Source organism: Pagrus major, chromosome 7, assembly GCF_040436345.1.
Source record: "Pagrus major chromosome 7, Pma_NU_1.0".
Lineage (NCBI taxonomy): Eukaryota > Metazoa > Chordata > Actinopteri > Spariformes > Sparidae > Pagrus > Pagrus major.
Genome location: NC_133221.1, coordinates 3182781 through 3208259, shown reverse-complemented (window position 1 = coordinate 3208259; position 25479 = coordinate 3182781). Strand labels below are relative to the sequence as shown.

At 43.7% G+C, this 25479-nt stretch overlaps 1 protein-coding gene across 1 annotated transcript in view; it reads left to right on the top strand.

Moving 5' to 3' along the window:
* Window positions 1-25479, top strand: part of lama5 (laminin, alpha 5) — a 90099-nt gene that overhangs the window by 38415 nt on the left and 26205 nt on the right. The window contains exons 7-37 of the mRNA XM_073469638.1: window positions 7746-7861; window positions 11820-11938; window positions 12057-12147; window positions 12239-12373; window positions 12496-12558; window positions 13042-13182; window positions 13731-13868; window positions 13973-14107; window positions 14542-14676; window positions 14858-14995; window positions 15860-15912; window positions 16110-16209; window positions 16328-16380; window positions 16610-16715; window positions 16811-16910; window positions 17125-17281; window positions 18110-18248; window positions 18955-19097; window positions 19322-19425; window positions 19667-19820; window positions 19922-20085; window positions 20331-20439; window positions 20545-20642; window positions 20730-20943; window positions 21037-21163; window positions 21257-21396; window positions 21567-21682; window positions 21822-22033; window positions 22744-22945; window positions 24915-25059; window positions 25156-25296. Coding sequence (XP_073325739.1) covers window positions 7746-7861; window positions 11820-11938; window positions 12057-12147; window positions 12239-12373; window positions 12496-12558; window positions 13042-13182; window positions 13731-13868; window positions 13973-14107; window positions 14542-14676; window positions 14858-14995; window positions 15860-15912; window positions 16110-16209; window positions 16328-16380; window positions 16610-16715; window positions 16811-16910; window positions 17125-17281; window positions 18110-18248; window positions 18955-19097; window positions 19322-19425; window positions 19667-19820; window positions 19922-20085; window positions 20331-20439; window positions 20545-20642; window positions 20730-20943; window positions 21037-21163; window positions 21257-21396; window positions 21567-21682; window positions 21822-22033; window positions 22744-22945; window positions 24915-25059; window positions 25156-25296 — 3988 coding nt within the window. The remainder of the gene's footprint in view (window positions 1-7745; window positions 7862-11819; window positions 11939-12056; window positions 12148-12238; window positions 12374-12495; window positions 12559-13041; window positions 13183-13730; window positions 13869-13972; window positions 14108-14541; window positions 14677-14857; window positions 14996-15859; window positions 15913-16109; window positions 16210-16327; window positions 16381-16609; window positions 16716-16810; window positions 16911-17124; window positions 17282-18109; window positions 18249-18954; window positions 19098-19321; window positions 19426-19666; window positions 19821-19921; window positions 20086-20330; window positions 20440-20544; window positions 20643-20729; window positions 20944-21036; window positions 21164-21256; window positions 21397-21566; window positions 21683-21821; window positions 22034-22743; window positions 22946-24914; window positions 25060-25155; window positions 25297-25479) is intronic.

The window sequence follows — 25479 nt, the reverse complement described above, 5'->3', positions numbered from 1 at the left end:
AACGTGAGGTTTTTAACAAAATAAAGCAGAACAGCTGGATTAAAGCCACATGTGTAACACTCAACAGAATCACAGGTGATCGAGACCGCTGTGTTAACATGACAAAAATATCACATGTGAAAGGACCAAACATGCAGTTTTAATATGTGATAGGAGACAAAAAACAAGAAGGTCAGAAGATATGAAAGAAAAGATAATAGATATTCAATTTCTGAAGGGAAAGAAGCAAAACCTCACAGTTGAGAAGCTGGACGTAGGGTATCAATCGATGAATTGATTATCAAAACAGTCGACGATAGAAGTCTCAGGATTTAGATTCTTAATAGAACAAATCAATCGACATGAACTTTCAGGTTCGATAATCGAAACCGAAAGCAGGATCTGCAGTTCTCACAGTATTTTTTCTCTCTACTCCCACGTTACTTTGTTGTTTGTTTTTGTCGGTGTGTCGAAGATGATGATGATGATGATGATGATGATGATGATGATGATGATGCAGTTTTATAGAAAATGAAACAGCTGGAGGAGAAGAAGTCGTGTTTACTGATTACACTTCCTGTCCCAGCTTTTTATTGTTGAGGCAGAATAACAAGATGGAGCTTGTTTTAATGTGTGTGTGTGTGTGTGTGTGTGTGTGTGTGTGTGTGTGTGTGTGTGCATGCATGCGTGTGTGCGTGTGCGTGCATGAACTTCCAGATAAGTGTAGGTCTCTCCTGAGAAGTGGAAGTGGGGCAGTGTGTGATTATTTTAATAATACGTGTTGATTTACATTAGTAGGTGTGTAGGCGACGTGTGTGTGTGTGTGTGTGTGTGTGTGTGTGTGTGTGTGTGTGTCGCTACCTGCAGGCTTCACAATAAGCCGTCGTTACTGTCAAAACCACCTTGAGTCACATATATACGATCTCACAGGATCACATATCCGCTTATAAATATTTGTTGTCTGTCTGTCTTGTTTTATGTGCATGTACACACACACACACACACACACACACACACTTTGGTTATATGTCACCACACACACACACACATACAGATGATCACACATGCATTAACACACACTTGTGCAGACTTGTTGAAGGTATCTGGAGACCGTCTGCTGTAAACGATGGCGCTTTTTCCGTGTTGTTGCACACGAGCGATTTGGGAATTTGGGAGGAAAGGAGGGATTTAGAGGGAGGAGACGGAGGGATGGTGGGATTATCACACAGTTAGATGTACGATACTGCTGCCGGGAGGTGTTTTAAACAGACAGATGTGTCTTCTTTCTTTTCTTCTTTGTCTCAAGAATCAGATTGAAATCATGCAGTGCAGAAATCTAAGTACACAGTGACAGATGGATTTGGATTTGGGTGGATGGTTTGGATCTCAATTGCTGTGTTTTTCTGGGGTCACAAGAGAAAAGATTCATGAGGAAAAAGACAGAAAAGTGACATTTTCCGACAAACTAACTGAACGTAGGAATAGAAACGCTAAAAGAAAAGATGTATGTATCAATTAACTACAGGACTGTGTACTACTGTACGTATGTTGTGAAGCATGAAACTCAAATCTGCGTTTCCTAAAGTGTTGTTGACGACATTTGACATTTTTTTAGTTATTTAAATGCCAAACAATCTGGATTTGGAGACAACAGGCTTCGATTTAACTTTTTATCATCTCACTGAATTACTGAAGTGACATTATCGTCCCAAAGTGGGTCATGTGCCTGTTCTCTTGGTGTTCAAACACTGTAGCGGTGAATCCCTCGGGGGGAGCCGGAGACTTGTGGATCTAATGTTACACTGCAGGCACAGACAGCAATAAGTCATCTCTGTGTTTGAGTGTGTCTCCTGTAGACGCTGACCAGACGCTGATCAGCCTCACACACTCTGACAGGTGTGCTGAGGTTCAGGTTGACCTCCTGTCCTCTCTGCGTGTCTGCCAGTGTCTCTGCGTCTCTGTGTTCGGAGCAGACAGACGTGTGTGTTTGATGGGCTGTTTGTAATTTCTTGGGGGGGCCCCCCGAGAGTTACTGTAAGAAGAGGTGTGTATACTTTCACATATCTCGCCTGCATGCACACACGTCTTCACACGCTAACGCAGGATGGTTTTTTTAGCTTTTGTCCAGATTGTTTGTATTTTCTCTATAGATTTAGTCTCGTCTTATGTTAATGCCTCCAAACAGGTTCAAACTAATTTGTAAGAAGAGGAGGAATTTGTCGCAGAACAAGTTCGACTGCTTCAAAATCTGACCGAAAAAAAACAATTACGTGTAATCCAACTGAGTGTAAAATGCACAGAGCAGTTTTTAATGGCTGTAGTTCAGATTTCAGACAGCCTCGGTGTGAGCCCAGACATATATTTACACCTCAGAAAGTGTTTATACTGCCGTGATAATGTATACAGAGTGTCTGTAGGCTGATGATGAGTAACCCACAGTACAGTCAGCATAAATACACACCGCCTCCTGGCTTCACTGCCTTTTTATTTGATTTTATTTGGAGGGATTTACGGGGATTACGGTGATAAAACACATTGATACTCATCTCCTGAGAATAAATTAGATATAATCATAATCCACTGAGGCTGTTCTTACTGTGTATGATTGTCAGGGTGCGCACGGTTTGTTCTCCTCACAGTGAATCTGTGTTTATACTGCAGGTGTCACGGTAATGATATACGGTAGAGATTTGGCTGAAAATGTAACCAACAGTCAACCTGAGTTTACTGTGAGTGCTGAAGTGTCAACCTTGCGGTGTGTTTGGTGGTATTTGATTTATCTTGTGATCACTGAGGGAACTGTGCAAAGATTTGGTTACAACAGTCAAAGCAGACCATTATAATTTCAACCCGACTCACCAGAATACATGTTATTCAAGTACGTTTCTGCAAAACCACGTTTATTTTACGTTACACACAAAAACCACGTGGTCAGGGTTAGGAGGGCATCATCGTTTGGCCTAAAATACCTGTTTATGTCGCCACAGAAGCAGCTAGAAATGTCTCCAGGTGTCCTTTTAAAAATATGCAGTGTTGTGACTCAAACTGAGGCCCTCCATGTGGGTGTGGTTTGTAATAACGCCACCACCTTCCCCTCCATCTCCTGCTGCCACAGGTGGCTTATAAGTGTACAACGTGGACGTGATATGCCACGTTTGGTACACAACCTTCGCCGTTATAAGTCGATAAACAGGAATTACATGTGTAATAATAATGTCGTTAGCACTTCTACCCCAAGTAAAAATCTTAAACTGCAGAAAATGTCATTAACGAGCAAGAAGAGAATAAATAATTAAGTCTTTTTTAGCACATTTCTTGCCTGAGTGGTCGTGTATGTCTCAGACATCATGTTGGATCACGTTGTTGGCAGCTGGCTGCTCGTGTCGTAGTTTGTTCTGTTCGGCGCCATTTGGTTTCACTTTGCTGCGTCACCTCCAGTTCAGGATCAGAGCTCAGAGAGGTGAGGCTACATCTGGGTTAGTCATCAGCACAGCTGGGTGTGTGTGTGTGTGTGTGTGTGTGTGTAATAGTGTAACTGTGTCTGTGTGTGGTGGTGTGTGTGAGGTTGAAAAGAAAACAGACTTTTTCTTTGGGTGTCAGCGAAGTGTCGGAAGAATAACAAAGCGTAAAGAGGAAGGAAACTGTTTTTGTGCTTTTATAAATTCCTTTGTGAGAAAAGAGCGTAATTCTATTAGAGCGACTTCCACCGAGTGTCGAGAGATTCGAGAGGAGTCTGAGTCTGTGGAAAGATTTAAGGAGACACGCTTTCTCATGTACAAATCAGAGATTCGTCAGTAAATAACATACGACTCAACTAGACTGCAAAACATGGTCAGATTTGATGCTGAGCACTGATGACATCCACACAAAAAGTCTGTCGTTTGAGCTTCAAGCAGATTAAACTACTCGGATCATCTGATTATTATCTCATCTCGTTATCAATGTGACGACCAGATATCAATTTCAACATTAACTTAATTACATTTATGGCCTTTTCCAGATTTCCTCTTTCAGAAAAATGTGATAATTCCTTGTGATGTTCGGTCTTTTATCAGGCGAGGCATGTTGCCTGATATTAATCTAATCTGATGTGTGCAAATGAAATAAAGCAAAATAAAACTGATAAACTTGCATCATATAAGTCGATATATTTCTTTCTGTGGACATTTTAGTTGGGAAGAGCTTTTATTCTGGTGCCCTGAAGAAGCATTTAGTTTTAGATTATACTGCTGCTTCTACCATCAGTGAGACGGACTCATGTTTTGTTCTGTGCTACACATTTAATGTACGTCAGCTGGGCTGTAGTTACAAACAACACGAGCAGAGGTAAAAACAATATTTCACAAATTCCTCTGAACGCTTAAAAATAATCGAAAATGTAAGAAAGCTTTAGAGACCAAAAAGTCAGGACAGACTGTTTAGAAAGACATTTCCATTGTCTCCTGAGCGCTAATCACAATCAGCTACAATCCAGACAGATTAAAACTGAAAGGTAACGCCATGCTGAAGGTTTCTGCAGCCTGCAGCTGTTCGGCTTCACCGGAGAAAAAGACTCACTTCAGGAGACAGACAGTGTTTCATCTGTGACTCATTGAGGCTTCACACATAAAAGAATAATTACCCTCAGTGGAGAGAGCGATCGCTGAGACACGCATGCTTCTCTAAACTGTTTGAAGGACTCTTCAGATGTGATCCCTGACTCACACCTGCCTTTTAAACCATTATAGCTGTGATGTTTCAGTGGATGTGAAGATGTGATTCCTGTGTTTTAAACAGTGAGATTCTGTTACGCGGTGGTTTATATTTCCATCGAACGTTCTTCAAACGTTGACATGCATCCCGCGAGTCACGCAGTTACTGTATACGTGCACTTGTTTCACCCTCGGCAGGTGTTTGATTGACGCGACTCGAGGAATTCAAATAAATCCCTCCTGACCTCATCGAGCGTTCGGAGATACTCGGCCTGGTTTGTGTCAGAGCGAAGGAATGCAGATCTGAAAACTTCCATCAATACCGGACTTTGTTTAACGTTGTTAATATATATCCAGCAGGTGCGTTATAGACGACAGCAGGTCTGTGTTTAAAGGCAGCAGGTGACTGAGAGAAACTCAACAGCTCGGTGTTTAAAGGCCACAAAACACAGACGGCATCATGATGGAGAGAGTGTACTGCTCAGGGTGAAGTGCTGTTCTTAAGCCAGTTTACAGAAGCAGAAATCAATGTAAGCAGCTCAAAACTCAGTGAAAAGATTAAATATTTGCGTTTTATTTGCTGGTCAGATTTTGTTGGAAACTGTACAGATACAACACAGTTTTTTTTAACACCACATCGCAGCTAATCAGGACAGATTTCCTCTGAATTGGCTGTAATCTGGTGTTCAGTTTGAGGACAGTCGAACACATAATTATCCGTCTGGATAATCAACAATCTGGCGGTGGGACAACTGTGGGATCGACTGCTGGCACGTGAGCGTCTCGCAGTTTTCTATGATTTGATTTCCTGCATGGCTGATATCAAGAGATCTGTTAAAAGTTGGACTAACCTTGTTTTTTTATATTTTTGGGTTCATGTTTTATATATTTTGGCTCTGAGACAGTGTCAAACACATCTTCCAGCCATCGACGTGTCCAAATTCCTCTTTTTTTCGTGCTCGCTCAAAGAAGAAATCCACAAAATAACTTTGCTTTTTGCTTTTGTGAACGTTTTTATGCCATCACGCCGGCGACAGTCGTGGGTGGAGGTGGCGATTTATCCTTCTGAACGTGACGAGGCACATTGAGGGAATTTGTTGACTATGACTCAAAGGATGAACTGATTAGATTTTGGTGGCCGGAGGTCAAATTTTGGACATAACTCAAGAATTCATAAAATAATTACGATGAAATTGGACACAGCTGTCTAAGAGGATAAAATAATGGAAGTCATGACATTTGATATCCAGAAAGGTCAGAGGTTAAACGCACCGTGACGTCATATCGGCCTCTATCCAACGCCACGGCTCAGGAACAGCATGTTAACTGGTTTCATGGAGGCAAACGACGACGATGCGGTAATTATAGTTTTAAAATGCAGCAATCTTATCAGAATAAATTAAACTGTAGTAAGTCGATGAACTCAAAGACTCTGCTGTATATCTTAATCTCTTCGTAACCTCAACATGATCTTTGGCGTTGGATGTGAACATCCTTAGTGGTCTTCTTCCCAGTCGATGCTGACCTGTGACCAGTTTTGGGGTCTGATGTTTCTGCCATTCAGGAAATGTCTTCAAAACCTGTATATACTCTGTATGTGCTTGTAAAGGTAAAGTAGGTCAGTCTCTGGATTTCAAATCAATTTAAAAAGTGAACTTCAGCTTTTACAGCCCTTTGAGTAATGAGCTACAGTTCACTCTGCCTCAGTCAGGAAGCTGCTGGTCCACAGCTAACGATCCAAACCAGGAAGTAGTGAATTTGGGTGGAAACCCTCCATTGAAAGTCATTTCCTTAAAAAAAAAACGCTTGAACAGAGCTGCACGCCAGGGAGGAGAGCGAGGGAGAGGGGAGGGCGAGAGAGCTGAGGGATGCATGAGTGAGCGTGTGAATTAAACTGTGAGGGATTGACTGGATGAATGGATCTGATAGTAAAAAGGTGAAAGCTGGAAACACAATCAGCCTGTTGAAACACGATACGGAGACGTTATCAGCACCGAGCAGAGAGCAGAAACACAGCTCCAGCAGCAGAACAGCCTCCAGAAAGATGTTCAGACGCTTAAAATGCTGAAAATACCCTTAAAATATAAATGTGTTATGTTTGTTTGGTAGTTAAAGTGACGACGAGGAAGTTTTAAGTGTTTATGAAACAGTCTGGTGATTATAAATGACCTATAACAGCGAACACGGCAATTATTAACGCCTGTGCTCAGGTCCGATCACATATGTCACATATAAAATCACATATAAATACATTACATCATCGCGATCCATCCTGCAGCTTCAGACATTTGGTCAGAAATTAGTGGTTTCAGGACTTCAGAGTCAAACTACAAACCACAGGGACGACATTTGTGAGGTGATTTTCTTGGATTGGTTTTTCTTTCCTTGTTTGATCACTGCTCTGCCTCCTGTGACGCCGTCCTCTTGTGTTTGTCTCTCTGTGACCGGTTAAAAGGACTCAGAGAGACGAGAGAAAAGCGTTAAGAGGGTTTTTCTCTCTCCCTGCTGTGTTTTGGCCGCACTCGGCGGGCCGCAAGTTTTACAGACTAATCCGATTAAAGAGCCGCGGTGAAGCAGTCAGCCGCCGTCGATGAAGGAGGAAGATTAACTCTTTCATTGTTGGGGGGTCGATTTCCACTTTTCTTCTGACTTTCTGACGCACTCTGCTTTCTTTCTTTCTTTCTTTCTTTCTTTCTTTCTTTCTTTCTTTCTTTCTTTCTTTCTGTCTTTCTGTCTTTCTTTCTGTCTTTCTTTCTGTATTTCTTTCTTTCTTTCTTTCTTTCTTTCTTTCTTTCTTTCTGTCTTTCTGTCTTTCTGTCTTTCTTTCTGTCTTTCTTTCTGTATTTCTTTCTTTCTTTCTTGTCTTTTCTCTTTGAAGTGACAGTAGCAGGTTCAGAAGTTGAGGAATGTGAACTTTTTAACAACAGTTCAAATGATGTTTTACCCAAAACACAACAGTCTGAGACAGGAACATACCAGCCTCGAGTGTGTGTGTGTGTGTGTGTGTGTGTGTGTGTGTGTGTGTGTGTGTGTGTTATAACAGTATCTATATTTTAATGTTGTTGTTGTTTACAGGTTACAGTGTGACTGTCAGCACAACACATGCGGCGTGTCTTGTGACCAGTGTTGCCCCGGATACAACCAGTTACCGTGGAAACCGGCCACGACCTACAGCGCCAACGAGTGCGAACGTGAGTACGGCCTGACACCGTGCACGCACGCACACACACACACACACACATACACACACACACACACACGCACACACACACAGTGTAATCAGTGATCCCTGCAGAGGAATGTGTTTTTCTTTCATGTGTTGGTTCAACAGAGCTCGTTGGTCTTAATTTAATGAGGCTGAACAGACTCACGAGCTGCCGTGAGCTTTTTCTTTGACATCTTTCACACATCTGAAAAATCTGAACTGTGTCACCTGGAAAAATGCTTTAAATATACATGAATATGATAAAATCTCAGTTGTTTCCTTCCATATTCGTGCTCGGGGATCTCTCAGCTTTTAGACGTGTTCCTCCTGCCAGTGATCGCATGTACCGATGTATGGAAACACCTCCCGGCCTCTGTGAAGGAGTGGAGAACTCACGTTGGACAAAAAGCAGCATTTATGCCAATAAAGTTGGTTCATAGGGGATGTAGTTATATATAATTATAAGACTTAAGGGCATTATTGTAATTGTAATTATTTATTAATGTACCCTAATAAAATGGAGCTAATAGGACACACTGTCCTTCATTTTAATTACTCAGTTAATAATGTACAGCTTACAGTTTTTGGCTTTTTCAGGAAGTGGTTCTATCTTTCACTTCTTCCTACTAAATCTTTATTTTTGTGCATTTATTTAATGTTATTTTCTTTTCTTTGCCTTTTCCTGTTGTGCACTGTCCCTTTTTTCTATACAGTATTTTTATTTTTTGTATTCATGACACCTGTTTCCAAAAAATCATTGCCGGTATTGTTATCACGATTCTCCAAATTCACAATTCAATTTGACGTTCGATCTTAAAGTCACCATCTAAATCCATTTTCTTTAACTGTTTCAGTAATTTATAATGTGGAGTAAAGTTCTCTCTGCTTTCTGCGTTCATAGTTCCCACACGTGAGCTTCTAAAGAATGATTTAATATAAGTTTGGTATGTTCATAACTAATGTTTACTGTCAGGCACGAATATGGATGATGTCATATTGACCACTTTAAAGCCTTTTAGCTAAAAGTTTAGTTGACTCTCTGACTGTGACCCGTCTCAGTCTGTCGGGTGTCTCCGTGTTATCAAACCTCTGCTGATATTCACATGTGAGAGCCGTTTGTTATCAAAGCCGCAGTTATATTTAACAAGGAACAACACGCGTATCACAATGACGAAGAGGTCGCCAAAGGGCAGCAAGATAGGAATAAAACGACAGAGACGAGACGCACAGCTGTTTTAAATGTCTGCAGCAGAGAGTCGAGGGAGCTGCAGTTGGTCAGTGCTTCTATTTTTGATAATATGAGAGGAAGTGGTCAGATTCAGCCTTTTTAAAGACCGATCAAAGTCACCATTGATGAGAGAATATATAATCCATCTGAGACGAGTGGAGCAGAGAGGAGCTCTGCAGGCCGGACCTGGTCTGTTTATTTTATCACTTGACCGACTCGCAGCTCTGGATGGTCCTTAAAGCTCTTTTTAGATTTTTTTTCTTTGGTTGGCTTTCAAACAAAAGGAGAAAAACACTCACCGCTATCAGGAGCAGCAGGATAAAGGAGCGCTGGTTTATTCAGCCGGCACCTCTCAGGCGCTGAGGGTCAGATAAGAACAAAAAAAAAGCTCCATCAGAGTTTCACTGACTCTGTATGACGAGTGAAGGTTGGTCTGGATTAAATGCACGTGTGCATCTTAAGTATGCAACTCTTCGTTCTTTATCTTAGATTAGGTTAAAAGATGTATGTAATCTTTTCACCGTGTTTGTACATGAAACTATGAGGAGGTCAAGTTTGGGTCGTTTCCTCTGGAGTCATTTAATCAAATGCAAAGGAATCAGTGACAGGAAGTCACTTGTTTTTTATGTGGATTATACAAATAACATATAATTTATTGAGCTTTCAACATGCTAGTTGACAGATTTTGAGGGAACCTCCTGGGCTGAAAAAATGAAGCCAATGCAGAAGTGCCAAAAACTGCAGTTCCTTGAATGACCACTGGAGTCTGGCTTTAAAAGCGAGTCAATCTCTAAAACACCCTCAGGTTAAATTCCCAACTTCACAGCAGAAATAAACATGTTTAGAGCCTGGTACAAAACAGCTAGCTGTCCCGGTTTCTTTCAGTTAATTAACTTCGTCCTTGTGTCCCGTGGTCATGTCTCACTACACTGCCCCCCACGACTGCTGGAGGTACTGCTCCGTGGATCCGTATCTGCAAGCTTTCAGAAAACGTGCAGAAATACAGACGAACACAACGCAGAGTTTCCAGCGTTGAGCACAAATGAGCCTTTAGCTGGGAGTTAGGCAGAGTGAGGCACTGCCAAGATGTTGACATCCGGAGCGACCACACTGAGCTTCACGATGGCTCGTCTTCATCAAGGAGGATACATCCATGTTTTATTCAGGCCGTGTTCAGAGCCAGGTTAGCTTTTTCCCCTTGTTTCCAGTGTTTATGCTAAGCTAAGCCAGCTGACTTTTCATCCAGCTCCCTCAAGAAGACATATTTGGCAAAATCACTGATGGCAGGGGTGCCGACCGGCTCATCAGTAGCGATCGAGCGCTTCCTATCCAAAGTGCCCCACACTGTGCGAAGCCATTCACACAACGACACTTTAATTTTCAGATTTTTTCCAGAGGAAGCGTTTGAGTTCAAAGCCCCTCCTACACATTTACATGCATGTATGTTAAAATCAAACCTTTCAGCTCGCCTCTTTGAATCAACATCTTCTAACGTCAGTCCTCCAAAGTGAAACAGAGTAAAACCTGAAAGAGATCTTTGATCAGCGACTGTAATCAGACATGAAATAACCCTTTTATGACTCATGAAATATCCCACAACCTCCCTGTTTCTTCCTTCAGACTAAAAGCTGTCTGATCACTGACTTTCATCAAATGTCCCGTCAGGAAGTGAATAAGCTCTTGCGGTCGCGTTAATTACAGCTCGTTTTTTCTTGTTTGGAAACACGCTGAAGATGATCCTCAGACAAGCGTCTAATCTGAACACCTGTCGCAGGAAACAGCTTTCAAAACAACATCAGCGACTGTTCTTGAAGTGACTTCACAGAGATGAACGTCTGACGTGGTTTCACATGACATCAGGGTTAAACTGATGCCTGCTGCGACACTTACTAGTGTTTATTAGTGTGCTTACTAACTGCTTTATCCTTTCTCCTCTCTGATTTCTTTCCTCCTGCTTCATGTCTCTCTTCTTGCAGCACATTTTACCCTCCAGGTGAAGGTTTACAGTTTTGTTTCAGAATGCTTCATGTGTCTTTGTGAGCATATGTTGGTTTGTTGTTGATTCACCTGCTTGTGAAAAGATACAGTTATGTTTTGTCAAACGTTTACTGTTCCTCCCTGCCTCCCCCTACTTATTTAGTATTAATGGAAGAAAACGTACAGAGCATCGAACGCTTATTTCAACTGAGATAATTTATTTAAGTCGCTCTGTTATGTACGAAAACTCATGTAATACTAAAATATGTAAATACATCATTTTACAGTTTCCGAATACTTAAAACTTATATTTAGTTATGAAACAGTTAAATCTCAGTTAAACTCTGATGCTTCTTCCGTGTACGACCGACACAAGCAAACAAGACCATCAGCGACAGGATCAGCTGTTTCTACGTAGTTATTGTAATTATCCTCGATGTCACCGGGTCAGATTCTGATGTATCCGGGTTGGATAAATCATAGAATTAAAAATATTTTTGATGTCACAGTGTTGAGGATGAATCGAGGAGCCTCACAGCCTGAGGAGAGAAGCTGCTCTGTAGTCTCGTTGTGCGGCACGAAAACAAAAATACAATAGTTTGACCCATTCGTCATCCCAACTTTCACACTGATCGCATTTCATTGTTTTATCTTGTAGCTGCAGTTAAAACAAATCAAGCCGTTGCTCTGAATCACCCGCTGTGTTGCTTTAACTGTGTTTTTTAATGCTTCATTTCAGCGTGTAACTGTCACCGTCACTCGTTCGACTGTTACTTCGACCCCGAGGTCGATCAGAGGCGAGGAAGTCTGGACGTCCACGGACACTTCAGAGGAGGAGGAGTCTGCCTCAACTGTCAGGTAACAAACACTCTTCTCTCCTCTCTGTCGCACTCACGTTAACTATAAATAATCAACCTGCATTCTTGAGTTTGGTTACTGATTACAGTTGAAGTAACCGTAATGGAAACTCTTTCAGCATCACACCACTGGAGTCAACTGCGAGCGCTGCATCCCCACCTACTACAGGTCACCTGACCACGCCATCGAGTCCCCGCTGGCCTGCTCACGTGAGTCTAAGCTGTCGGTCAGATCACAAATGGAGACGTTAAAAATCAATCCTTTATATGTTTTGTATTTTTTCTCTTTGCCTCCCTGCAGGCTGCAACTGTCAGTCAGAGTTTACAGACGGTACCTGTGAGGATCTGACCGGTCGCTGTTTCTGCAAACCGAACTACAGCGGAGAGAACTGCGACTCCTGCGCCAGCGGCTTCATTAACTTCCCCGACTGTTACCGTGAGTCACAGCGACAGAAACGCAGCATAAAACTGTCTGAGCTTCAGAGGTTTATGTCCCAGAACATTAAAATCCACCTTGTTATGTAAAAAATAAAGATTAAGACTCTGTGTGTCCAACAGCCATCCCCACGTATCCCACCAACAACAACAACGGCGAGGCCAAACCAGCAGGAGAGATCATCAGTAAGACTTCACTTTTACTTTATTTTTTATTTTATATATTTGCTTCTGGATCCTGGATTAGAACATTTTGATATAATTAAACTCTCCAACAAGCATTTCGTTGCAGAAACATTCAGGTTAGTCCCATCAGGCAGCACTTTATGTCTTAACTGTTTGATGTCTTCAGACTGTATCTGTGTGTTCCCACGTTCTCCTCTCACCTGTTCAGCTGCTGATGTTTTCGGTGTACGTCAGATGTTTGAGGGAGTTTTGGGAAAGTCGGTGTTGTGTGAACTGAATCTCAGAGGAATGTGACAAACACAAGTTAGACACAAGTCATATCAGCCTGTTTGTGTTTGGTCCACTGAGGGGAGGTCTGAGAGTAACTTTGACCCAGTCTCTGTGTTTCTGACCGCCTGTTGTCTGCAGCAGAAGTTAGATAAATAACTTTTATCGTTAAGAAGCGTCACAGCCAACAGACCAGTTTATGTTCTCTGTCTGCAGACTGTGAGTGCAGCGCGGCCGGGACCGTGGACAACTCCTGCAGGCCGGATCCTCGAACTCGGACCTGCGTCTGTAAACCTGGTTTCACTGGCGACCACTGCGACACCTGCGCTCCTGGTTTCTATGGACTCAACTGTCAGGGTGAGAGATGGTCACATGGATAGACTGAAATATATAAGAGCTGCAACTAAGGATTAACTAAAGATCACACTTCAGACTGATTTTTAGATGATTTGGGGACAGAAACCGAAGAGAAAATACTGTAATGACTTCACTGCAACACTTTTAAAGATCGGGGACCATTTGTTCTTCTCACAGACAAAAAATACAAACACACAAACAGAGTCAGGAATCCCAGATGCTTTATTTATCTGTTTGTTTGTTTAGTTTACCACCCAGGAGCAGCTTCACACACACACACACACACACACACACACACACTCCTGAATAAACAGCATTCCACTAAGCTGTGTTAATCACTATAAATAGTTTAACACCTTTCCTTCAGTCAGTGGAGCTGGTGAACACACACAGTCAGATCTGAATAAAGTAAATATACTCAGGTTCATGTCTGTCTGCGTCTTACTGTCTGTATCTAACTCTCTGTGTGTGTGTGTGTGTGTGTGTGTGTGTGTGTGTGTGTGTGTGTGTGTGTGTGTGTGTGTGTGTGTGTGTGTGTGTGTCTGCAGCCTGTCAGTGTTCAGGTCCCGGCTGTCTGGACGGGTCATGTGACTTGGTGACGGGTCACGCCGTGTGTCGGAGCGGTTTCCAGGGTTCCCAGTGCGACCAGTGTGCACCGGGCTACTTCAACTACCCGCTCTGCCAACGTGAGTCATCCGAGGCCGAGATGATCACGTATTGATCTGTTGTTGATCTTTCTTTATAGATTTATTAAATTAATTATCTGTACTGCGTCCGTCTCCGTCTGCAGTGTGCGGCTGCAGCACGGTCGGCTCTTTGCCCGAAGGCTGCGATGCGTCCGGTCGTTGTCTGTGCAGACCAGAGTTTCAGGGTCCTCGATGTGAACAGTGCAGATCTGGTTTCCACTCCTACCCCAACTGTCAAGGTGCGCACACACACACACACACACACACACACACACACACACACACACACACACACACACAGAAACCTGAAGGTCTGATTAAAAGCATCTGTTCCAGCTGATCCCTCACACACTGTAATAAAACGAACTGAACACACATGGAAACACTTCACTTTACTCACCTTCTTATGAAGTGTTATATCGCCTCGTTAAGTTTTATGAAGCTTTATTGACGTCTCACCTTTTCAGTGCGAAGGAGAATAAATGCAGCTGCAGAAACGTAGAAAATATTAAAGCTAAGATAATACAGTTGTGAGGGAAATATACTAGACGTCTTTACGATATGGGACAGGGGTGGTTGCTAGCTTGAATCCCTGGACTGGTTTTGAAATAAACATCCAACTTCAAACTTGCTGCAAAAATGTAGATTCATTTAAATTCGATGTTTTTCTCAGTGTGCACCTGTGATCCTCGCACCTCATTGGACACCAGCTGCACCGCATCAGGTCACTGCCACTGCCGGCCCAATTACAGCGGAGCGTCATGCGACCAGTGCGCTCCTGGTTACTACGGTTACCCAAGCTGCACACGTAAGTCACCGAAACGTAATCGACGTCTTAGATGTAAAAGTTTCTGATGCAGTAATTCCACCTGTTTACTTTGAGTCTACTCGTGGACAAAATAATAGAAACACCTGTAAATCAATATATATCAATCAGTCGATCAGACCAGACGGATTAATAACTGGTGTGTATATTGTGTTTGCTGCAGCCTGTCAGTGCTCTGCAGAAGGTTCCCGCTACACCAGCTGCGACCAGGTGACCGGACAGTGTGTGTGTCTGCCCAGCGTGGTGGGACTCAGGTGTGACAGCTGTGCACACGGCTCCCACGGCTTCCCCAACTGCCAAGGTAATAACACACACACACACACAGACAGACACACACACACAGACACACGGTAAACACAGACAGAGGTAAACATAATGCAAGTGAGGTGTGACAGCTGCAGTTAATCACATACACAAACTACAGTAGCTTCTTTTAGATAAGTTGAATTGATTGTAATAGTTTTTACTGTTGATTCGTCTGCAGGTTATTTTCCCACAATTAACCATTTAGTCTATGAAATGTCCAAAAAAAGTATTTTAAAAAATGCTCATCACAGTTTCTCTGACTTCAAAATGCATCTTTTGTCCAACCAAAAATCCCCAAAGACTCTTCACTGAGCATCACAAAAGACAAAGAAAATAAGCAAATCCTCACACATAAGAAGCTCGAATCATCGGGTGTTTCTTTCAATCCAGTAATCAATGAATCGACTAACTGTTGAGGCTCTGCTGGTGTTTGTGGTCGAAACAAAACTATGTGAACATAACATGAGTTAAAATCTGTGTGTTGAGCCGAAGAAACATTTGTGGCACGCTTGTCAGCTAACTCGAAAAGTAGAGGAGAAACTCTTATTTCTTACTAACAGGTTTGGGGCGTTGGCTACAACTAGCCTACTGTTGCTGAGTTTCAGAGTTTCAGGCTTCAAAATGTAAACTTGAGCTTCGGTTTCATGTTTCTGAAGACTTGTTAACACCAACTGCACCTTGTGTTGTTATATAGATGTTAATAACAGCAGCACAATATAACAAAACAAACTATTATTATACAGGAAAAGCTCATAATTGGTGTCTGTATCTGAGTACAACATGGGACCACGTCTACAGTATTTGACAGATACCAGAACCAGAAATTAAGGTGGATATTTTTGTCTTTACCATTTTAAAGCTGGAACGTGTCACCCTGCCGGCTCCGTTCATTATTCAGTGCAGCGACCAGTGGTGAGTTTTCATGCGTTTGTCTGTTTTTTGGCTCATTTTGTAACGATAGTAATGATTTTTAATTGTTCAAACTGAAAAAGCTTGGATCAGATATTTGATGTTGCTGTTTCATCGTGTTTTATCTGTGTATGCTGCACGTAAACATAAAAAGACAGGTGGTGTTTAAATCTATTATTTGTTCGTTCTCATCCTCTCAGGGTCAGTGTGAGTGCCGTCCTCATGTGGAGGGCCCGGCCTGTGACAGCTGTAAACCTCTGTACTGGAACCTCTCCCCTGACACTCCTGAAGGATGCTCCAGTGAGATATGCCTCAAACACACACACATACACACATCTCTCCAACATGTCATTAAATAGTTTAAATCCAGTTAATTGAGATCATGAACAAACTTAAATCTTTTTTCTTCCTCCTGCAGACTGTGAGTGTAACATCGCAGGTACTATCAGCGGTGTTGCAGAGTGTGCACAGGTAAGAAGATTAAACTAAAAAGTGTTTTTCCCCTGACCTTTAATCCTGCAGTACCTCCTGTAAAGGTGAGTGTCCTAGTATGTGGTCGGTAACTGAACTTCACGTTGAGCCAGTAAAGAAGGAAGAAGAAATAGTCGCCTCTTTCTCAAATAAAAGCCCTTTTAAAGATGAGTCCCTGTGCTTCATATTATCTCGCTATTAATAATGATCTCTCTCCTGTTTCTGACAGGAAACCGGTCAGTGTTTCTGTAAACCGAACGCCTGCAGTGGAACCTGCTCGACATGTAAAGACGGCTACTACAACCTGCAGGAGCAGAACTACTTCGGCTGCCAGGGTGAGTCTTCAGCTGGACGACCGCGTTGACGCTGTGGTGCTGTGATGCTGCCGTCTTGTATTTGTTGATCTGTTATTGACATGTTGTGTATTCAGGTTGCCAGTGCGACGTCGGAGGCTCAGCCGGTCAGTCTTGCGGAGAGAGGAACGGACGTTGTCGCTGCAGACCCAACGTGGAGGGACCGAAGTGTAATCTGTGAGTTTTAACAGCTGCTACAGCGATCAGAAAGGGATTTAAACATCATTGTGTTATCAACATATTATCAAATAACTGAGATGATATCTAGTTAAACTGCAGAAAACAGTGGAGACGCCTCTTTCGAAGACCTTCATTTTTTTAATTTAAACCAGAACATATGTTTCTGCATCTGCTCTGTTACCTCTCTAAACGGATCTCGCCGTGTCTGCAGGCCTCGTCCGGATCACTACTTCCCGGACCTCCATCACCTGAAGTTTGAGATCGAGGAGGGAACCACGCTGGACGGCCGACCGGTGAGATTCGGCTACAACCCTCTGGAGTTCAAGGACTTCAGCTGGAGAGGTTACGCTCAGATGTCGCCCATCCAGGTAGGAACATTTTACCATCAGTCCAGTAAAGATTTGGTTTTATATAAAAATGATAATATAATTAAATATATATAATGTAGACGTCTCAAGTCTTTAATGCTCCAGATAATATATTCATTTTTCTTGTAAACTCACAGATTTATTCTCTACTGTAATTTAATCACAGTAAAATGTAGAAAATATCTTTTTTTATTTGCTTTTTATGAGTTTTGTGTTTTATGCTTCGTGTATTTTGTGACTGTGGCCCGTCGTTTATTCTCCTCCTGCATGAAATAGACAGTTTGTTCCACAGCTGCCTTTCATGTGGACGTTTAAATTGATATTTCTCTTTGGTAGAGTAACTTCTCAGCACATAAACCTCCAAAGAACATGGAAGTTCAGAGTTTAATGTTAAACTTGTATTCTTCGTCTCGATTTTAAGCTTTTCACATAATTGAATTTTGCCTTTTTTGGTAATGAAATTAAGACGCCGTTAAAGCATCAGGTGGATCTTGTGGAAAGATGGAAAGAAGTTTAACTACTTCTGAGTTTTTATGGATGTTTGTGCTGAAAAGTCTAAATCCAAAGAGGAATCTGTTGGGTTGTATTTCAGGGTAAAAGTGCATCTTGCTGGTTTGCTTTTATCGGTGAAGGTGAAGCTTTTAAAGTCTTGCTTTTGGTTTCTTCCCTCTCGTTGTGTCGGTGTTCTCCTTGTTCTCCTTGTTCTCCTTGTTCTCCTTCCTCCCTCCTTCATATATTCTCTCTTATCTTTCTCTTCTTTGTTTCTCTTCTATGTTTCCATATACCTCTTTCTTTCCCCTGCCACCCTGCTCGCCGGTCCTTTGGCAGTCCAAAGTGTTGGTGTCGGTGTCGGTCAGCTCTCCAGACCTCTTCCATGTGGTGCTACGCTACGCCAACAGGGTGGGTTCGGACGTTGTGGGCCGGGTGTCGGTCATCGAGGACGGCTGGAACTACTACTGTGGTAACTGTGAGTGCTGGATGGAGCTCTTCTTCTTCTCTCTCTTCCTCCATCACTCGTTCCGGTGTTGGAAGAGATCATTCCCCTCATATCCCTCACTTCACTTCAGAGGCTCCAGAGTCCTCCTGTTTTTCACACCTCCGTCCTGTCAGGTGTCTTATCTGATGATGGAGGCATGAGTGTGTGTGTGTGTGTTGGTGGTTTTGGACGGCTGTTGGTGGCGGCCTCTGCTCCGTCTTCTCTCACCTTCAGGGCCACAGATCAGTACAGAGTTCAGGGATTTAAGACTTAAGGATTTTCTTCTTCTACCCTCCACACTTCTTCTTCTTCTTCTCTCCTCTTCGGACCTCTGCTGTAGACGGCAGTGAAGCTTCAGGTTTATGTGAACGAGGCAGACGTCTATCTGACTCGCTTCATCCTCAGATATGTTAACTCTGAGGGCGCCACCTCCAACGGTAAAATAACAGCCTATCAGGTCAACCGCAGAGGTAGGTGTCCACCAATCACGAGAGAGTATCAGAGCGAGTGTTTTTGATTGCGTGTTGGAACAAAAACAGCAGTAGAAGTGGTGTTTGCGTGAGTGTTTGAGTGTTTGTTATAGTTTTTTTGTTAACACTACAACCGCATGTTTGTATTTTTATTTGATTTGTAATTGTGTCATTGTTGTTGTTGTTAAGTTAACACCGTATATTTCTGGTGTGTGCGTGTTTTCTAGGTTCAGAACAGTCCAAACAGATCGTCTTTGCTCCCAGCGTGGAGCCGACTTTTGTCAACGTTCCCCAGAACAACTTTGTGGAGCCGTTCGTCCTGAACCCAGGAACCTGGACTGTGGTGATCGAGGCTGAGGGGATCCTGCTGGTGAGACACACACGCACAGTAAAGCCAGCATTAGCACTGAGAGCCGAGGGAGAAATTAATTGTCGTGTTTTGCAGAGATTTTGACCGGATTAGTCGCATTTTAGCCACTGAATCTCCCATAAACACGTCAGCACAAGATGACAAAATGAGTTCAGGTTTTCACAGCTTGTATTTATTGGTCATAAACCCAACGACACTGTGTTCCTGCTCTGTTTTGCCTTCAGGATTACCTCGTCCTGCTGCCCAGCGCCTACTACGAAGCTCCCATCCTGCAGATCAAAGTGACTGAGCCCTGCACCTACAGCGCTGCACCTGACGCCAGCCAGAAGTACATATGCACAGATATCATTTACTTACATCAAGTAATCAATTACTGGAGGGAGAAAAATCATTGATTAATAGCTTGGAAGTCTTTACTTTTAGCTGAACGTGGTAGTTCTTCTCGCTCGTAAAAAAAAAAAACAGGTTTTAAACTTCATCATTAAAGCAAAAGTTTTAGGAAATATGTTTATTCACATTCTTGTTTATTCAAAACCAGCCCTGTTTAAAGTTTCCCTCTGTGTCTGCAGCTGTCTGCAGTACAGGTATCTGTCTCTGGACTCTTTCCCCTCCATCTCCGGCAACGATGCCCGTTGCGTGAACGACAACCACCTGCCTCACCCCTGCCCGACCGAGAGGGTCACCCCACGTCACCCCGACATGGCCGTCTGCAGTGGCTACGATGTAAGAGAGGGGAAATGTTGGTGCAGGGTGTTTCTTTTTATGTTTAAGAGGTAGAAACAGAAATCGATAACCGTTTCTCCCTTTATTTTTTCCTGCTGCAGATCAGCGTCGAGCTGCGAGGGCGTCTGCCGTCTGCGGGTGATTACGTTCTGGTCGTAGAATATTCCAGCGAGGATGAATTACCCCAAACTCTGTCCGTCGCCGTGAACATGCCGGGAGCGAGGACACACCAGCACCGCGTCACCCTGCTGCACTGCAAATACAGGTACGAAGAAGAGCCGTCCTGAGAGGCTTTTAACTTAGTTTGAGATCATACAGATGATGAACAGGTGACAGGAGGATGAAACCTGCCGGATGCTGTGTTTAATCTGGCTGCAGTGTGTTTTTCCTGCAGTGTGTGGACTCAGCTGGTTCACAGCTCACCGTCACTGTCTCTACTTTATTGAGTCCGTCAACAGCTCTTAATCACTGTGTGTGTCTGTGTGTGTGTGTGTGTGTGTGTTCGCGTAGCTTCCTGTGTCGAGTCGTTGCCGTCGATGAACAGAACAGAGTGGCCGTCCTCTCTCTGCCCGCCGAGGCAGAGATCCAGCTCATCTCCGAACAAGCCAGCTTCTTCCTGGTGAGAGCAGTTTTTCGATCAGTTTCGAGCATAAAAACATAAAGATGAAGATGAAGGAAATGACTAAACATGATTCTCTCTTCTGTGTTTCTTCATCGTCTTCAGCACAAAGTGTACCTGGTGCCTAAAGACCAGTTCACCATGGAGCATGTCGAGCCTAAAGTCCACTGCATCAGCACTCACGGACAGTTCTCACCTGACAGGTAAAAGCAACTTAAAACAAACGAACGTATCTTCAAAACTCCCTCATGAAATATTCACATTTTTCCCAAACGATCTTGTCTCTGCAGCTCCTCCTGCGTCCCCTCACGCTTCCAGACCCCGTCAGACTCGCTGGTGCTGAAGGAGGGTCAGAGCTCCTCCATGCAGGAGCCCATCCTGGCCTCCCCAGCAGCAGCTCCTCCTCTGCCCTCCCACCAGAGTGACGCTCCGGCCTGGACCGGAGGAGACAGACCTCCTCATGGAGCCGATAACAGCGACCACGTCCGGCTGGATTCACTGCAGGTACGGACGCTGATGGAGGATGAAACGGGGCTGCAGTCATAATGTTGGACTGAGAGTTGTGATTTAACTAACTGTGTTTGTTTGCTTACCCAGAACGCAGCGGTGTACTCGACCCGTGTCCACGCCCTCGGCCGTTACGTCTTCATCCTCCACTACCACCAGCCTCACCACCCCACCTACCCACTGCAGGTTTACATCAGCGGTGGACGAATCTGGCAGGGTAAGAGCCGAACGAACTTCACAAAGTAAAACATGTCACACTGAATAAACGTCGATATATAACCCAGTTTTCATTTGTGTTTGTGTGCTTCAGGTCACGCCAACGCCTCCTTCTGTCCCCACGCTTACGGCTGCCGCAACGTCCTGGTCTCGGAGAATCAGATCATTCTGGATGTGACCGACCACGAGCTCTTCCTCACAGTTCAGATTCCTGCGGGCAAAACGCTGTGGCTGGTTAGTTTTTACTGCGCTGCTTCTATTTGTCTACTTTTTGTTTTCCAAAATCATGCTCCTCTATCTTCTACTGATATTTGCTCTTTGTCTTTGGAGTCTCTTCTCATTATTTTCACAATAAAAGCACCACCTCTTGTGTCATCCTCCTCGGCTCTGTCGTGTCTCTACAGGATTACGTTCTGGTCGTGCCCGAGGCGAGCTACAGCTCCAGCTACCTGAACGAGGAACCTCTGGATAAATCATACGACTTCATCAGCAACTGTGGCCAAAACAGCTTCTACATCAAGTCAGTGTCTCAACAGGAGTTCAACAGTTCACTGTAGAGCTGAATGTGCAAGAATGTTTTGTCTTGCTGTTGTTGCCACTTTTATTTTCTTAAAGACTGTTTTCATTTACTCTTCCTCTCCTCCTCTTCCTCTCTCCAGTCCCACCACCGCCTCTCCCTTCTGCCTCGGCTCGGCGGTGTCTCTGTCCGCCTTCTTCAACAACGGGGCGTTGCCGTGCGCCTGCCACGAGGTCGGAGCCGAGAGCGACACCTGCGAGCAGTTCGGCGGTCAGTGCAGCTGTAGGCCGAACGTGATTGGCCGGGACTGCTCCATGTGCGCCACGGGCTACTGGGGATTCCCCAACTGCAGACGTGAGTGAGAATGTGATTTATTAATATGGCCGCCTGATGATGAGCTATTTTTTGATGTAGTCCTCCTCTCATGTGTTGTGAGTGCAGTAACTCAATACAAAAGAAATGTACGCCCGTCCTAGAGCCTACAACAGCCAATGAGTGATCACGTAGATGAGTGACCAACTCTCTCTTCTTTCTCCTCCTTCTTGAGCCCCTTACACGCCCACTTCTGGATGATTGATGCATCATGTAGCCAATGACATTTCAAATCCAGTAATATATAGTTTATATCTGTTTTTAAAGCCCTAAACTTGCTGTTTTTCCACCTGAGCACTTTTTTTTTACTATTTTATATGCAAGAAGTTTGTGTAAATAAGAAATTAAAGCAGTATAAGGAGTCTTTGCCCCTGTGTGAAGCAGGGGTATTTTGAGGTCACAAAATGGGAAAATTCCTCAGAAAAACACGTATTAAGTGTTATTTTTGCATTTAAAAATGTAGGTGAGAAAAATGTATAAATAATTGGGGGTTTTCCTACTCCTATAGATTGACAGCTTGGTAAAAAAAAACTTTGCGCTTTGGGCTATACTGTGATCGGCGCTTTAGGATAATTTTACCTACATTTCCAGGAGTAAGAACATCATTGTGGATTTATTTTTGAACTACACTTCTCTTTCGATGGGTTTTGTCCTTCTGTAACTCATCGTATCCCCTCGCCTCTTCCCTCCAGCCTGTAACTGTGGTACGAGGTTATGTGAGCCGGTGACCGGTGACTGTATCTGCCCTCCGAGGACTCTGCGACCCGAGTGCACCCAGTGTGAGCCCCAGACGTTCGGATGCCACCCGGTGGTCGGCTGTGAGGTCTGCAACTGCTCTCGTCCGGGCATCGTGACCCCCGACGTGAGCTGCGATACGCTCAGCGGACAGTGCAGGTACGACAAGACGAGACAGATGAGATGATGAGTGATTGTTCGCCTCAGTAACGTGGATTCTGGTTCAGAAGGAGACCCACCACCCCCCAAACAAACACTTCAGTCTTCTCATTTACCTTCAGTTTACTACTTGTTTACTGGTAGTTACTTGTTTTCTTCAGAAGCCATAAATCACCCGTGCCGCACCACACTGCTACCACACTGTGATGGAAAACAAGATTTCTGTTTCAGCAAGTTCACCTCTCAGATGTCAGGCCCCCGTTTTGGAAATACCTAAAAAGGCAGTTATTTCTCGCCTGTTTTGTCTCCTGACACAATCTTGGCTGCCTCGCTCACTGGGTTGATTGTGTTTACCCGGCTGTACTTGCCAACTCTTGTCTGCGTTGTGTGGAAGCTGCAGGTTTGTGAACGTGGTTCTTCTGAAGACTGCCAGCAACACAGCAGCAGTCTGTCCTCATCTGTTATTCCACCTTCAGTATTCAAATCGTGATAATTGGACTCGTTTGACGTAGTTTTTTCCACTAAACCTCTTCTGGGAGCTGCCAGTCGGCCTCATTTATGTTCACATGATCCCTCCGGTTCAGAAAAGGATCAATAACTGTTGCAGGTCTCTTCTTTATTCAGACTTCAGCCTGAACTCACAGACGCTCCACCGACAGGGACGTTACTGGTCGTGCCTTCAATAATCAAACTGGGAAAAAACATATCCTGGAAACTTTGCAAAGAGAGCCAGCAAGGACGAGACATGATGTCATTATTCCAGCATTTTTGGTGGATGACTAAATGCTGCAAAATCTTTAATCTTCATTCTGTCTCTCTTCTTTTAATTTGTAGATTGTTACAATGATTGACAGGGCAAAGAAGTAACTTTTAGCTATAAACAGTCAATGGAAGATGCCCAAAAAACCCAACATATCTACGTCGTATGCCTCCAGAAAATGAAAGAACACACATCAGAGAGGAGGCTAATCACTGGTGTTTCTTTTTTCTTCCCCAGATAATTGACAGGGCTGATAATGATCAATCGTGGCAGGTCCGACACAATATCACTGATGAGCCTGAGGGAGCTTTTCCCAAATGGATTCGAGGGACGAACAACTAGCGATTAAAAGAAATCATTTGTTAACCTCCTCTGATGTTTTCTGGAGGCATTTCCTCATCAGAAGTGATACGACGTGTTTGTCTATGCATCTCCCATAGACTTCAACACAGCTGCCACCACGGTCTCCTGATTCCTTGCAAGAAAGTCACTTTTCCTGGTTGGAAATAGTTCCAGCATGTCACCTTATGAACCAAAATATGCATCTTTACATTTCAGTTTTTGTACAGATTTTAAAAAATGAGATACAACTTGTGAATAAGTGACTTCCTGACCTTGATCTCCCCGATTCTGATTATTTGCCCGTTGCTCTCTTTTCTTTTTATTTGTCTCTTTCTCTCTGTAAACGTCGTCTGAACCCTCCGCCAACATATCTGCACTTTTCCATCCATCCATCTTCACATCTTCCCTCTTTCTTCTCTTAAGTCTGTCATCGATTTTTTTTTTTGCCTCGCTGCAAACATCAAGGCATTTAGATAATAATCTTAAATCATTTTACGATGACTCACACATACACACACACACATACATTGAGGAATGTGTCAGCTTTGTCGGGACACGACGAGGATGTAAAACAAGTTTTTCTCTGCCTACAGGCGCTGAAGATCACAGCACCTGGCACACACACACACACACACACACACACACACACACACATTTGCATATACCCTGCAGTCAGCTGCCTTTGCGTCAACTTAACAATATGAATCATTAATCAGTCATCAGTGATGGATGATTTAGAGCAATAAACATTTCATCTGCTGTGAGATTGAAATACGATTTAGCGCTCAGAGGTCAAAGGTCAAAAGTTTCCTGCTTTATTTTGACAGTTTGATTCTCAAACGTTAACGTCTTGTTATTTTTTTCCAGATGTAAGAACAACGTCGTCGGCCGTCAGTGCGACCGCTGCGCTCCTGGTTTCTACGGTTTCCCCAACTGCAGGCCATGCGACTGCAACGAGGCCGGAACCGAGGAGGAAGTGTGTGACTCCTTCACAGGACAGTGTCTCTGCAAGGTGAGGCAACACACACACACACACACACACACACACACACACACCTGCTGCACTCACAGTGTGTTCTGACCCGCTGTGTGTCCCTCCACCCTGCAGGAGAACGTCCAGGGTTCTCGATGCGATCAGTGCAGAGTTGGTACGTTCCACTTGGACCCGACCAACCCGAAGGGCTGCACCAGCTGCTTCTGCTTCGGAGCCACGGACCGATGTCGCAGCTCCGACAAAAGACGCACTGAGGTACGTCAACATTTTTTCAGCCATTACGTCGCAGCCAACAGAGAACGAGGCTCCACTCAGAGATGAATTATGTCCTATAGCGACTTTAAAGTCTGTTTCAGCCTCGTACATCAACCACAAAGATCCACTGAGACTCTTGTTACTGTGCAGATTATTTTGTCTATAAAAGCATCGAACTCCTCT